The sequence below is a fragment of the Apodemus sylvaticus genome, chromosome 1, assembly GCF_947179515.1.
Source record: "Apodemus sylvaticus chromosome 1, mApoSyl1.1, whole genome shotgun sequence".
NCBI classification, from domain to species: Eukaryota; Metazoa; Chordata; class Mammalia; order Rodentia; family Muridae; genus Apodemus; species Apodemus sylvaticus.
The window spans coordinates 206,764,273-206,778,467 of NC_067472.1; the positions used below are offsets into that span (position 1 = coordinate 206,764,273).

The 14,195-nt window shown below is 54.8% G+C and overlaps 1 protein-coding gene and 1 long non-coding RNA gene across 2 annotated transcripts in view; one reads left to right on the top strand and one right to left on the bottom strand.

Annotated features, from left to right (window-relative positions):
- Positions 1 to 4,236: 4,236 nt before the first annotated feature.
- Ptgir (prostaglandin I2 receptor) lies at positions 4,237 to 8,668 on the bottom strand. Its single transcript, XM_052172166.1, has 2 exons — positions 7,519 to 8,668; positions 4,237 to 6,450 (listed from the first exon to the last, which is right to left on the bottom strand). The coding sequence occupies exons 1-2, from the start codon at positions 8,371 to 8,373 to the stop codon at positions 6,055 to 6,057; spliced, it is 1,251 nt and encodes a 416-aa protein (XP_052028126.1). The 5' UTR covers positions 8,374 to 8,668; the 3' UTR covers positions 4,237 to 6,054.
- Positions 8,669 to 10,224: 1,556 nt separating this feature from the next.
- LOC127676288 (uncharacterized) overlaps positions 10,225 to 14,195 on the top strand; it is a 5,663-nt gene continuing 1,692 nt past the window's right edge. Inside the window, exons 1-2 of the long non-coding RNA XR_007975822.1 lie at positions 10,225 to 11,686; positions 11,956 to 14,195. The exon at positions 11,956 to 14,195 is cut by the window's right edge and continues 1,692 nt beyond it. This is a non-coding gene — a long non-coding RNA (uncharacterized LOC127676288). The remainder of the gene's footprint in view (positions 11,687 to 11,955) is intronic.

Sequence of the window (14,195 nt, forward strand, 5' to 3'; positions counted from 1 at the left end):
GGTTGAAGCAGTGACTTCTTCCCTGGGCCTCAGTTTACTAACATAGAAAATTACCACTGAAATATTAAATGACCTCTGGGTTGTGCCACTGTGTTCCCACTGCCCCACCCCCGCCTCCGGGCCAAGCGGCCTGCCCTGCAGGTAGAGGTTGTGCACTGGCTTACGGACACGCGGCAGCCGATTAGGGGTTTTGGTTTTTGAGACTGAAGGCCCAGGCGAGCAAATCCTCCCATTTCTTGGAAGTAGAACATAATCAAGGTTCCCCTCCGTACTCTGAGTCCCAGATGCCAAGCATCCGCCCAAGGCCTGCTCCACCCCAGCCCCTGCCGCCTGTGGCTCCTGATCCTTATTCCCCCGCAGACAGCTACACTGGCCATCACGCCCCCCTCATCTCTTACAAACCAAAGACCAGCACTACATCCCGATGTCAACAGCCCCAGGGCGGGCAGGAAGGTCTGAGCTGCAGCCCAAGGCCATTGAGATCCTTGTATGTGTCCGGGTCAGGCTCCCGGATCTAGGCCACAGTGTGCCAGGCAGGGTCCCCTTTGTACCTAGAGAGCTGAGGGCAGCCAAGGACCTTCTAAATGTCATTCTCGATATGACCAGCAGGTGGGGCCCTGAGGACCGAAGGCCTGGCATGTATTAGTGTTGTATTGTTTCATTATAATTTGTTTAGCAACCTAGGAAAATTTTAGCCGTGCACAGTTCAGTGCAGCTAGAAGACAGGCAGTGTGGCTGGCCTTGTAGGTGAAGCACATGGTCACCTTTGCTAGGGACAGCTCTCTGACCTCACTGGTTTCCCCAGTGTGTGTGTGTGTGTGTGTGTGTGTATTTTCTCTTTACAATACAGTTATGCCCATAACATGCTAATGGATTAGTAGCATCTTCCTTCACAGCTACCTCTCCAGCATGCTCGCAAGAATTTCTGACTTTTGCTCTCCAGGAACCTTTATCATTTCTCCTGTAGGTTCTGCAGCCCTGTATGCAATTGCTACCACCAGGTCACAGCCACTCTCTGCAACCTGTTGTGTTTGACTTTGCTTTTCTGTGATGTCCACGTCCCCAAAACTTAGTGGTATGCAACTTTCTCTTTGATTTGGTTTAAGAGAGGGTCTCATGTAGCCCAGGCTGGCCTAGAACTTGCTATGCAACTGAGGATGACCTCAAACTTCTGATGCCCCTGCCTCCACCTCCCGAGTTCTAGGATTACCAGCCTGCACCACCACACCCAGCTTCATTTGGTGCTGGAGATGAAACCCAGGGCTTTGATGGGGGGTAAGTCTGCAGCTTGACCGGCCGGGCCACATCCCCAGCCTGGCTTTGGTTTTCTTGAGTCAGGGTCTTGCTGTGTGGCTTAGACTGTGGCCTCCAACATCAGGCAATCCTCCCTCAGCCTCCCAAGTGCAGAGATTAAGGGTATGTGTAACAAGCCCAGCACGAGGAGGGGAATGAGTAAGCAGGCCGGGGAGAGGGATGGTTCAGGGGGTAAAGGTGCTCATCTCCGAGCCTGAAGCGTAGGTTCGATTCCCGGAACCTACCCAGTAAAGAGAGAACTCAGTCCTGAAAGCTGGCTTCTCACCTCCACGTCCACACCGCGGCATGTGCACATGTGCACACACAAATATAGAGGGGCTGGAGCGATGGCTCAGCGGAGCGAGATCAGCACTGACTGCCCTCCCGAAGGTCCTGAGTTCAAATCCCAGCAACCACCGTAAATGAAACCTGACGCCCTCTTCTGGTGTGTCTGAAGACAGCTACAGTGCACTTACATATAATAAATGAATCTTGGGGCTGGAGTGAGCAGAGGTCCTGAGTTCAATTCCCAGCAACTAAATGACGACTCAGCTCATCTCTACAGCTACACTGTACTCATATACTGGGACTTAAAAAAAAAAGACAATTTGTTTTAAAAATAATTGTAGAAGCCGGGCAGTGGTGGCACACGCCTGTAATCCCAGCATTCTGGGAGGCAGAGGCAGGCGGATTTCTGAGTTCGAGGTCAGCCTGGTCTACAAAGTGAGTTCCAGGACAGCCAGGGCTACACAGGGAAACCCTGTCTGGAAAAAAAAAAGCTAAATAAATAAATAAATAAATGTAGAAGACTTATAATAAGGTTTTAGAATTAATAAAGTCAAGAGACTTTACAGAGGGAGGGCATTAGCTGTACAGAAGAGGTCAGTGGAGTAGGAGAGGATGAGACGGTCTTCATTTTGTAAATGACTAAAGTCTCCGTGATGGAGGCCGGCCCACGCTCGGCATCCCGCCCTGACCCCCGCCAGCCTACGGCAGGTGCCCGGGACTTTTTACTGACATGTCCCTGCCCCTTGCCCTATCTGTGCACATTCCAGCTTGAGATTTTGCATGAGATGCTTCCTGTAACGCATATTGATGTGATTATTCATGTGTTGTCCCCGCGGATCGTGAGCCAAGCAGGGCCAGCTATTGCTCCATCAGACACTGAGTGGCCTGCGGCCCACAGCGGGCTCAAGGGAAACCATGATGATTAGTAACACATGAGAGGCCCTGGGCACCGAGTCAGAAAGAAAACACAACAGACACTCCCTGCTACTTGGCTGGATTCCGTCCTAAATCCTTGACTCAGTGCAGCCTCCGCCTCCAGGAGGCCCTCCTGAGTGTCCCTCTGCCCTCTCCAAGACACTGTCTTCCATACTGAACACTGAAACCCAGGGGGGCAGAGCCAGGCTTGTGTCTGTCACTGGCGTGTCCCTACTATCACAAGGCACCTGCCACAACGGGGGACAGGTCAGACATAGCTATATTCTGGCAGGCTGCCATCATGGGACTAGAGGAGTCAAGGGGTCAAGGAAGAGGCAAAGTTTGAGTATGAGCTTTTCTTCCACACCTGTGAAGTACATGTTTCACCCCTGCCCTGCCCTCATTCCGGTACCGAAGACACCTACTAGGCAAGCGCTGACCACTGAACCGCCCTTTTTTAAACATTTATTTAGCTTATGACGTATGTGAGCACACCCTCGCTGTCTTCACACATGTCAGAGGGCATAGGATCCCATTACAGATGGCTGTGAGCCACCACGGGGGTGCTGGGAACTGAACTCAGGGCCTCTGGAAGAGCAGTGGCCAGTGCTCTTAACCGCTGAGCCATCTCTCCAGCCCCTGAAGCACACACACACACAAACACACACACACGCACACGCATGTTAAAGGTCTGTGGCCGAGGGTCATCTCAAACCTCTTCTAACCTCCAAAGTCCTGAGACAACAGGCGGGGGATTTTGCTCCTGGTTTGCGCTTTCCTGTGCCGTCTAGATGAGCTCAGCTCAATCCTGCCCCAGCCTCTCCAGCGCGGAGATGACAGGCGTGAGCCACCATGCCCAGCCGAGTTCTCATTAACTTCATCTAACACACTATTCCTCTGGGACTGACATGAAACCGGGCACAGTGCTCCACATCTACATCCCAACCTAGAGGGCAGAAGAGGAAGAATCAGGGACTCAAGGTCTGGACTGGTGAGACCCCGTCGGAAAGTCTTAACGGTGGTCTGGGATGATGGTTCATTGGGAAAGGAGTGCGATACAACCGTGAGGTCCAGGTCCGAGCATCCCTATGACACGCTGCGCGTCCCAAGGCACTTACAGCTCCAGCCCCAAGGGATCCAGGGCCACTGCTGGACGTGCAAGGTCATCCAAACACACACATACACAGAGAGTAGGGGTGATAGCGAAGAGAGAGAGAGATGGGGGAGAGAGCGGGGGTGGGGGGACAGAGGAGAGCAAGGACAAAGAGACGTAGAGCAACACACACACACACACACACATACATACACACACACACACACATCTTTAAAAACAAAACCAGGCTAGAGAGACCGCTCAGTGGTTAAGAGCACTGACTGCTCTTCCAGAGGTCCTGAGTTCAAATCCCAGCAACCACATGGTGGCTCACAACCATCTGTAATGGGATCTGATGCCCTCTTCTGGGGTGTCTGAAGACAGCAACAGTGTACTCATGTACATAAAATAAATAATTATTTTTAAAAAATCATGGAGCAGGACAGATAAGCAGTTATCTTAGCAGTTAAGAGCACTGGCTGCTCTTCCAGAGGTCTTGAGTTCAAGTCCCAGCAACACATGGTGGGTCTCAACTATAACTCCAGTTTCAGAGAGTCTGAAGTCCTCTTCTGACCTCCTCAACCACCAGGCACATAGCCACAAATGCAAGCAAAAACCCATAACATGAACGTTTCCAGATGTCTTCATTAATTTTTCAGTATTACATTTTTTATTGTGGTAAAATACCCATAAATAAAAATTACCATTTTAACCATTTATCATTCACAGCAAATCATCCATTCAGTGGAATTTGGATCATTTACAGTGTCCGCAACTGGCATCAGACGGTGCCTTTCTGTACCTGAGGACTGGTCAGCTCAGACTGGTTTGCTTGTGATTTTATCTGTTGTCATTTGGGTTGAGAGGCTGACCCTGCGCCCTCTGTGGGGCAGCTGAGGCTGACCTTGAACTCCGACCCTCCTTCCTGAGCGCAGTGCTGCGTTACAGGCGCACGCCTCCACAGCCGGCCTCCCTCGGCCTGTCGTCTTCTCTCCCAGTACTCTTCGCTCTTCCTGAGTGTGATCTGAAATAGACTTACTCGGGAGAAAAAAAACTTGCCTTGTTTTCTAGTTAATGTTTGCCCAGATAACAATATTAATAGTAACAGCAGTAACAGTAACCCCTCTCTGTGGCTTCCTTCCAAGTCCTGTGCTAAATTGTTCTTTTGAGAGAGAGTCCTTTAATCCTCAAAGCACCCCTGTCAGATTAGAGTTGAGGAAACTGAGGCACAGAGAGGCCACGAGAAAGTGTGGGATATGGCTAGGTGGTTGTGGCGCACGCCTGTAATCCCAGCACTTGGGAGGCAGAGACAGGCGGATTTCTGAGTTCGGGGCCAGCCTGGTCTACAGAGTGAGTTCCAGGACAGCCAGGGCTGCTCCCCATTTCTGCTGTGTGACCCGGGCTTGGGGTTTGCCCTCTCTGGGCCTTGGTTCCACTGTCCCTGGAGATGCTTTGGTAGTAATGCTGCCAAGCAGTTGAAGCGGGAGGGCTAAATGACCAGAGTGACTGAGAAACAGGAACCAGGAGAAGCAGCAGGAGCCTGGCTCGTCCTCCTGGCGCCCAGCCCTCCAGCTGAGTCACTTCCCCTCCTGTCAGTTCATTTACAAGCCCCCAGGGTTCTCTGCTTGGAGGCCTGGGGCTTTTCTGTGACTCCAGGGTCCCCAGGTGTTTGTTGAATGAATGAGAGACACTTTTGTGGAGGTACTGAGGGTGGTGAGTTGTGGTCCAGCTCTGAAAGGTGGTAGCAACTGGGGGATGGGAGACAGGCTTGGGACACGCACCCTATGAAGCGGTCCTGCAGAGTCCTTTGGGGCCCTCAGCGCGCTACATCACCACCAACCCCACCTCGTCCCTGTGCCCACCTCCAAAGTCACACAGCACAGCACACAAGCGAGCTGTGGCGTGTCTCAGGCCATTTCTGTGTCCAGTAAAGTCACCTGCAGTGCAATGGCCTACCCTTCTTGTCACTTCTTTTTGGGGTTCGAGATTCCCCAAATCAGATAGGGGAGGGGAAACAAGGGCGGCAGGAATGTTTCTGAGAGAAGTTGCTGGAACATCTTCTGTCCTCTGGGGATCTGGGGTGGGCAGCCAGCCCCCCCCCCCAGTGGAAGAGCTGAGCGAACTCTCTAACCCCAGCCGGCTCGACTCCACAGAAGCCTCTGGGAACTTTTCTGCTCCCTAAATATTTAGACAGTGAGATGGATGGAGGAGCCCAGGGGCCAGAGCAGTCTGCCCAGGCCGTGGTTATTCTGAGAGAATCCTTCTTGAGAGCCGCAGAGACTTCGGCATCCTGCACCCTCTCCACAAGGCCTCCAGCCACGATACCAGAGGAAGAGAAGCAGCATCAGACCCCGGGGATCAAATATGTGGTTTCCTTCCGCTACCATCAGTTGAGTCCCTGATCTTCCGGCTTCTGGTCCTGTGACACGGGGCTAAGGATGGCACTTACAGGACCAACTCAGGTATCAGCACAGGGAGCAGGCGACCACGGCCTCTGTTTTGGATGGCATTCCCACAGGACAGCTGTCACCACCAGACAGAGGCACAGCAGTCAATGGTGCCACCTGTCCTGTGCCCCAGGACGACAAGGGCACCCAGGTCGCTTCCTTAGCCTGGAGAGAAGTGGGAGCCGGTGGGTCTCTTCTACCGGATAGGAGCCGGGAAAGGGGTGTCTGCAAATCCCCATGCACAGAACGGGCACACAGGCAACACAACCAGAACTTGAGGCGTTGGAAGACAGCCTTTCGGAAAAGGATGAATACCCAGGGGTCCAGGATGGGGTTGAAGGCGTTGAAGCGGAAGGCCCGGAGGTCCTCCATCTCTCTGCTGTCCGGGGCGATGGCTTGAGTGAAGCCGCGGATCTGAGGGGCAGGGCGGGTGACAGATGCATCGTGGGTGGTCCCCCCTTCCTTACACCCCACCTCCCACTTCTGACCCACGGGGATGGGAACTGATGCAGTCGGAGGGGAAGGAAGCGAGATAAGATGAAGAAAGATGTAGGCTGATTGCTAATGCGCGCAGGCATCCGGGGAGCCTGGGACAGGAAAGCCCCAGGACCCAGCAAACAGCCGGCCGGCGGGCAGAAGAAAGACAGGGTGGGGCAGTGGGTACCCACCTACCAGACCCAGCCTTTGCAGCTAGGTGTCTCCCCCATCCCGCCCTCAGCCCTCTCAGATGCCTGAGCTCTCTCAAGCCCCCAAAGCCTCATGTGGAGCCACCCCCTGGAGATGAGTTTGTCAAATAGTGTTAATCCTCAAAAGATTTCAGCACCCCCAGATCCATCCCAAACTGTATTCCAAAACCCAGCATGAAAGTGTGGCTGGCCGCACCAGCTGCTATAGTGGGAGGGGACAGCACAAGGTCCCTGTGGGGCTGAAAGGGTGTGGGGGACAAGGGCAGGGCCCAGGCTCAGGGATGGGTAGGGTGTTCGTGGCTACACAGCCAGGCTCCAGGATAAGGGAGCCAGGAGGGAGACTCAGCCTGTGCGATGTCGGGCAACACGCACTATCATCTTTCTATAAAGAGGGTGACAGGACAGGACCTCAGTGTCACTTCCTGCCCAGAGCTTCTGAAATGATTGTGTAAGGTCAATTTGAAATTCATCTGAAGAGGCGTTTGGAAGCCATTAGGCGTTGTGTCAGCAGAAAGCAAGTGTCTGTGAGCCGAGGATCCTGGATCCTGTTATCATCACAATGGTGTGTTTGGTTGGGGAGCGGGCTGATAGGTGTTGACAGGGGACAGCTAAGGGCTGGAGATTGTCAAGAAAGTGGAGAGGCTTCTTAGAGTACTCAGGAGTACATGGTGCACAGAGTCACCGTCTGACCCCTTCCGAGCCTCGGTTTCCACATCTGTCAACTAGACATGACAAGTGGAGAGAACTTGTCCCGCTCTCCACGCCTCCCCCACACCCCAGCTCGAGGGACACTCACCGTGAGAGGCAGGGAGCACACCGCCATGATGGCGGTCATGAGGGCCAGCAGAATGAGGTGGTAAACTTCATCCTCTCGGGCTCGAGAGGTCGGTACAAACGAGCCGTGGTGGCGTCTCTGTTGGCGGTACATGTGACAGAGGCTCAGAGTGACGGAGCCGTTGCAGAAGAAGATGCAGGTCACCAGCAGGGCCATGAGACTGGCGTAGGCCAGGGAGAAGGCACAGCCGCCAGGCCGGGTGCAGCTCATGCGGATGAAGCACCAGCTCCCGGGACAGTACTGCTGGTGTTCGCCCAGGCCCAGCAGGGGCAGTGAGCAGAAGAGGCAGCAGAAAGCGTAAATGGCGGGCAGCGCCAAGCGGGCACAGCGGGGCCCGTCCAGCTGGGCATACAGGTAGGGGTGACTGAGCGCCAGGCATCGCTCCACCGCCATGGCGAAGAGGATGAGCGTGGAGGCCAGGCCGAAGAAAGTCATGGCAAAGGCGAAAGTGTCACACAACCTCGTCCCACCATGGGCCAGGCCCAGCAAAGAGCTGTTCCGAGCATAGGCCACAAACACCGCAGGGCTCAAGAAGCACGTGCCCAGCAGATCCGTCACCGACAGCCCAGTGACCAGCACCGCAAAGGCCGACGGGTGTGACCTCCGCCGGGCACCCAGGATGCCCAGGGCCAGCCCGTTGCCCACCACGCCAGCCACGAACATCAGGGTGCTGGTGACAGGTCCTACCGAGTCTTGAACGTAGGTGATATTCCAGCAGGAGCCAGTCATGTCCTGCCAGTCTCTGCCACCTGCAATGAGCGGGCTCCCGGGAGTGACAGAAGGAGGTCCACCAGGGTGTCCCTCACTGGCCACCATCTTCACAGCAGCTGGGATCTGCCAGCCAATTCCCTGTTCCCTGTGTGCATGCGTGCGTTTCTGTCTTTTGTTTCCGTCTTCTCCAGTGTCTGTCCCGCTCCTGTCTCTTTCCTTCTCTGTCGGGTCCTTGTCCTTTTGTGCCTCAGTGTCCCCTACCCTCTGTCCCTTCCTCTACACTTCTCTGCCACCTCCTTGACACTTCTGCTTTCTGGACCCTCCAGCGCCTCTGCCTTCTGAAGTCCCTCAGTCTGTCCTGGCTGTCTGCGGGTCTGTGTAGCTCTCTGTCAGCTTCTCCCTCCCAGGGCCCGCCCTCCCCCTCCCCTCCCCCCCTCATCTTGCCTCCTCGCCCCGGCTTTTTTCATTTCCTCTCTGCCCCGCCCTCCTCCCCCTGTGCCGGTCTCCAGAGGCCCCCTCGGGCGGGCTCCTGCCTGCTTCCCCTGCCTTGTACCCCATCCCCTGCTGAGCTCCGTCTCTTGCCTCCGCCTCTCCTCCTGCCCCCTCCGCGTGCAGTCCCCAGCACTGTCACCTGCGGCCACCGCCACCCCACTCAGCCTCTGCTGTTTTTCACCGGCCCCCAGCATCTCACCCCTGTGCCTGCCTGTCTGTCTGTCTGTCTGTCCGTCCGTCCCCCCCCTCTCCAAACCCATTCATATCTAATTCCCTATTCATGCCACCCAGGATCAGAACTCCAACCCCGACCCCCACGCCCCAGGGAAGCCAGACAGGTCCTAGTGCTGAGTGGTTCTCCCGCTTAGCCATGGCCTGAACTGTGTGTGAACGGCCTCTGAGAGCTATTCTGGGCTTCAGGCCCTGGGGTTAGGCCCTGGCCCTGGGATTGAGAAATGACCAGGAAATTCCTCCATGATGCAGTGTTTTCCAGACACCACGGAGAGAGCCCTGGTCCCTGGACACAATTCACTCCTTCCAGGAGTTGAGGAAGGAGGCCGCCTGACCAGACCTTCCTTGGGCTCCAAGCTTAGGATCTCAGAGCCCTGTGTCTGTTGGGACACACAGCCCGTCCACGGTCTGCAGTTCACGGGGCTTTGGTGACCCACCGTAAAAGCTGACCTTCACTCCTCGCCACAGCCCTTCCAGGCCCCCGGCCAAGCGCTCATGACACCGGCCTCCGATAGTGTCGGATAATAACACTTTGGCGTAGGATAGCCTTCTCAGGCCCCAGCCCTGCTCCCACACAGCAGGCTCCATTCCACACGCAAGGCTCCATCAGCCTCCTCCCCGCGCATCCCTCCACCGCCACTCCCACCGCCGCCTCAGGACAGAGGCGAGGGGACCTTCACTGACTCCACAGTTCCTGCTTGAGGGTCAGAGGGGACCTGAGAGACCCCAGTCACCCTCTGTAGCTTTTCTTTTTATCTGTTCTTGCTGCTGCTGTTTTGTTTGTTTGTTTGTTTTGGGTTGTTTGTTTATTTGTTTGTTTTGGGTTGTTTGTTTGTTTGTTTAAGAGATCTCACATGGCCCAGGCTGGCCTCAAATTTTCTATGTAACCAGAAAATGACCTTTTTTTTTCCTTTTAAGAGGAGAGCAAGAACAAAGTCCTTGATGATCTTAACCTTTAAAAAAATGATGTATGTATGTATGTATGTGGGGGAGGGGTGCACTCTGGGGGGAGGGGTGCACCTGGGGGGAGGGGTGCACCTGGGGGGAGGGGTGCACCTGGGGGGAGGGGTGCACCCATGCCAAGAAGTACATGTGGAGGTCAGAGGAAGCTTGGAGGAGTCAGTTCTCTCTCTCTCTCTCCCTCCCTCCCTCTCTCCCTCCCTCCCTCCCCTCCCCTCCCCCTCTCTTTCTGTCTGTCTCTCTCCACCCTGTGAGTCCCTGGGATAAACTCTAGTGTCGGCTTGGCATCCAGGCCTGCAAGCTTTGTTTCCGTCCGTGGTGAGAGGCAAGGTCTCCCCGTGTGGCTCGGACTGGCCTTAAACCCTCAGCAAGTCGTAACTGCTAGCATTACAAGCCCGTGCCCTGCACACACCCCAGCCGTGACACCCTTGTTTTTCAGGGAGACTGTTTTAGAGAAGAGGGTACACATCCATTTGACTTTCATTTCTGTCCCAATGTGACCCCCTTTCCGGTGCACTATGGTCCTGGGCAAAGGGTGGCTCACCCCGGTCTCCGCCTCTGTGTGGCTGAGTGCATCCGACCTCCCACTCCCTTTGCAGCAGGGAAAAGGCCAGTACAGAGACAGTTCCGTGTCCGAGGGCAGGGGAGTTCCTGACCCAGGGCCGGACTGCAGGCGTCTGCTGCCCTGCCCTCTCTGTCCCCACCCCTGTGGTGACCACATCTTCCTATCATCCATGCCCAGATGCCACCCAGCTGGCATTCCTGGTTTCCGACAGGATGGATGGATCCCCAGTTCCAGCTGCCCTGGGGATCCCCATAGGACCACGCAGCCCTGCCCTGGAGGGCGAGGAGCCCGGTGGGGTGAGGGGCAGGCCTGCAGGCCATGTGATCCCTGTCGTGGGCTCTGGTTCCCAGGCCGGCTGGCCAGAGGGAACTCAGGAAGTCATATCATATTAATGAAGGATGGTGCCTGGCAGGCTTGGCGTCCTGTCTCAGCATCAGGGGCTTTGGAGGAGGAGGCGGGACCTCTGCTTCCCGGAGCTTTCTCCTGCCGACTTCCTGTCCCCATCCCATCACTCACTATTCGGGAAGTCCCCTGGCTCTTATGCCCAGGGACCTCAAACAAGCCCTCACTTTCCCAGGCCTCAGTTTCCCCTCTTACACCTCTAGGAGCCGGTACCCTGTGGATGCCAGCCTCTGCTCCAGGGGCCTCTCCCTGCACCTAGGTCAGAAGTGGAGAGCTTGGGGTACGAAGCTGTGCGCTTCAGAGAAGTGTGGTTAAGATCAGATGTTCAAAGTCATCCTCAACTACACAGCCAGGGCTCAGCCTGGGCCGGGCAAGACTCTCCCTCCGAAGGTCAGAGAGCAAATGGAAGCAGGTGGGGAAGCACCAGACACAGCTCTCGCTAAGGGGACAAAGGGACCCTGGGGTCTGGCTCTGTGTGCGCCTCCTGTCTGGTACAAGGTGCCTTCATGTGAGGGGTGGGCCATTGGCACCCCTCACCGTGGTTTCTGGGAACAGAGCACTGCCTGTGAGGGTGACTCAGCAAAGTTGCTTTCTAGCCACCACGGACAACAGGACTCCGCCTCCCCAGGGGACCCCAGGGCTCTTCAGAAGAGGAAGGACAGGCCAGACACTGCAGAGAATGGGGACTCACTCAGAGACACAGCTCCGGGAGCTGAGGGAGAAAGGATGATGGGAACTGGGGCTTAGCATGTGAGACTACAAGTTAAGGTGTGTAGGTGTGTGTGTGTGTGTGTGTGTGTGTGAGAGAGAGAGAGAGAGAGAGAGAGAGAGAGACCACAGCTTCTGTGGGTGTCTTCATTGGCCAGGCGTTAGCTGGCTGCTTTCTGTGAGGTGGGGATAGGCTGTGCACACAGGAGTCACAGGTAGGGGTGGGCATAGATATGGCCAGATGGGTGTGCAAAGGTATGACCAGGTATACAGATGTGTAATTTGCAAAAACAAAACCAAACAAAACCTGTTCATTTTATATGTCTAAGTGGTTTCGCTCACAAGGATGTCTGTGGACCACATGCATGTCTGGCGCCCGCTTTATGATCCCAACACACGGAGGTCAGAAGCAGACGCTGGATCACCCGGAAGTGGAGTTATCGACAGGTATGAGGCATTGTGTGAGTGTCTGGCATCAAAGCCAGGTCCTCTGCAAGAAGTGCTCTCATCTGCTGAGCCACCCCTCCTCCGTGGGTACATTTTTGCTGCTGTGTCTTACGCAGGGATAGGCACGTGTGTGTGTGTGTGTGTGTGTGTGTGTGTGTGAAGTCTATGAGGACGTGTACGGCCAGTCCACAGATACCTTTGCACACATGTATCAACATGTCATAGCTCACAATGACTTTATATCTTGTTTGTTTGCTTTGTTGTTGTTGTTGTTGTTTTTTGAGACAGGGTTTCTCCTGGCTGTCCTGGAACTCACTCTGTAGACCAGGCTGGCCTCGAACTCAGAATTCGCCTGCCTCTGCTACCCAAGTGCTGGGATTACAGGCGTGTGTCACCGCTGCCTGGTGAGTTTATGTATTTTTTGCTCATGTGCTGAGGCATCTCGAGGTCAGAGGACAGCTTGTGGGAATTGGTTCTTTCCTTCCACTCTGTGAGTGAGTCCTGGTGGCCTCGGGCCCTCCGGCTTGGTGGCCGGTGCCATTACAAGAAGAGTTGCCTTCCCAGCCCCATCTGTGCCGCTCGCTGTGAAGCCTTGGGCTGTTCTTCAACAAATGTCGACTCGTGGGGTCCTGTGTAAAAATAAGAGACTCTATCCTATCTCAGAGGAGCTGTTGGAGCTATCGTTCATTCAACAAACCTAACAATCAAGCCGGGCGGTGGTGGCGCACGCCTGTAATCCCAGCACTTGGGAGGCAGAGGCAGGTGGATTTCTGAGTTCCAGGCCAGCCTGGTCTACAGAGTGAGTTTCAGGACAGCCAGGGCCACACAGAGAAACCATCTTGAAAAATCAAACCAAACCTAACAATCACTGTGTAGTAAGGCTGGAGGGACAGAGAGGGGCTCAGAAGACACCATGCAGTGAGGATGTGCACGGCCACAGGGTGTGCAGAGCCTGGGTAAGAGTCCCAGCCGAGTCACCTGCTGCTGCAGACCCCACTTGCTCTGCCGCCTTGGTGCCTTCCTTCCCGGGACCGCGTCTGTGCCTCACTCCACCCATGCGTCCCACACACGTGCTGCACGCTGCCCATGTTTGCTGTCAGGCCTGTCTTGTCTCGCCTTGCCCTAGCATGGCTTCAAGAAGTTTCTAGACCCTTCCAGGCTGTCCTGCTCTTTGGGGCTTTGGGCTTTCTCTTTTCTCCCAGGTCTCCAGAGCCAAGCCAGCACTGCTCCAGAACTCGTGGAGTATTGCGCAGGAGGTAGGGATCGTGAGAAAGGACAGCCCAGCATTGGGTAGAGACTGGGAGGGGCACTTCCTTAGGCGTGTGTGTATACACACACACACACACACACACACACACACACACGCCCCCACTTCTTGGCCTGTGTCTGACCCCAGCTAAATCCTGGTCCCTGAAGCTGACCTCAGAGCTGGGGGTGACAGGAAAGAGCTAAGGTGACCAGAGACAGTGTCATTAGGAGTTGTGAAGTTAATGAGATTAATTAATCAAGTGCTTCTGGCATCTGGCAATGATGCTAGGACTAGCTTTGTCTCCCTGCCCCCACACCAGGTTTCAGCCTCCTCCCAATTTCTGTCAGTGCCCCTCCACCATCCCCTGACTTCCCTCCTGCCAACCAGCTCCCAGAACTTTCCCAGCAGCCTCCCCAAAAGCAGCAAGGTGCGGGAGGACAGTGTCCATTTGGAGGGGTGCTAAGTCCCAACAGTCTAGACCAGTGGTTCTCAATCTTCCTAACACCATGACATTTTAATACGGTTCCCAAGTTCCTTCCACACAAGGCTGGAAGATTCTGGTCGGTGAGAGCCTGGTGGAGTTTATCTCTCTAATCCCAGCACCCCTGAGGCTGAGGAGGCAGAAACATTGCTCTGAGATCAAGGCCACTTAGGCTACAAAGTGAGAAACTGTAAAAACAAACAAAACAGGAGTAACGGTTTGTCTGTAATCACTCACCAAAGCTACAAAGCTAGATGCCAACTTAGAAGAAGAAAAAAAAATCCCAACCTGTAACCCCAGCATTCAGGAACAGAAACAAAAGGATCGTTATGAGTTCTGTTAGCCTGGGCTACATAGTGAGATCCAGCCAGGGCTACATTGTAAAAGTAAGA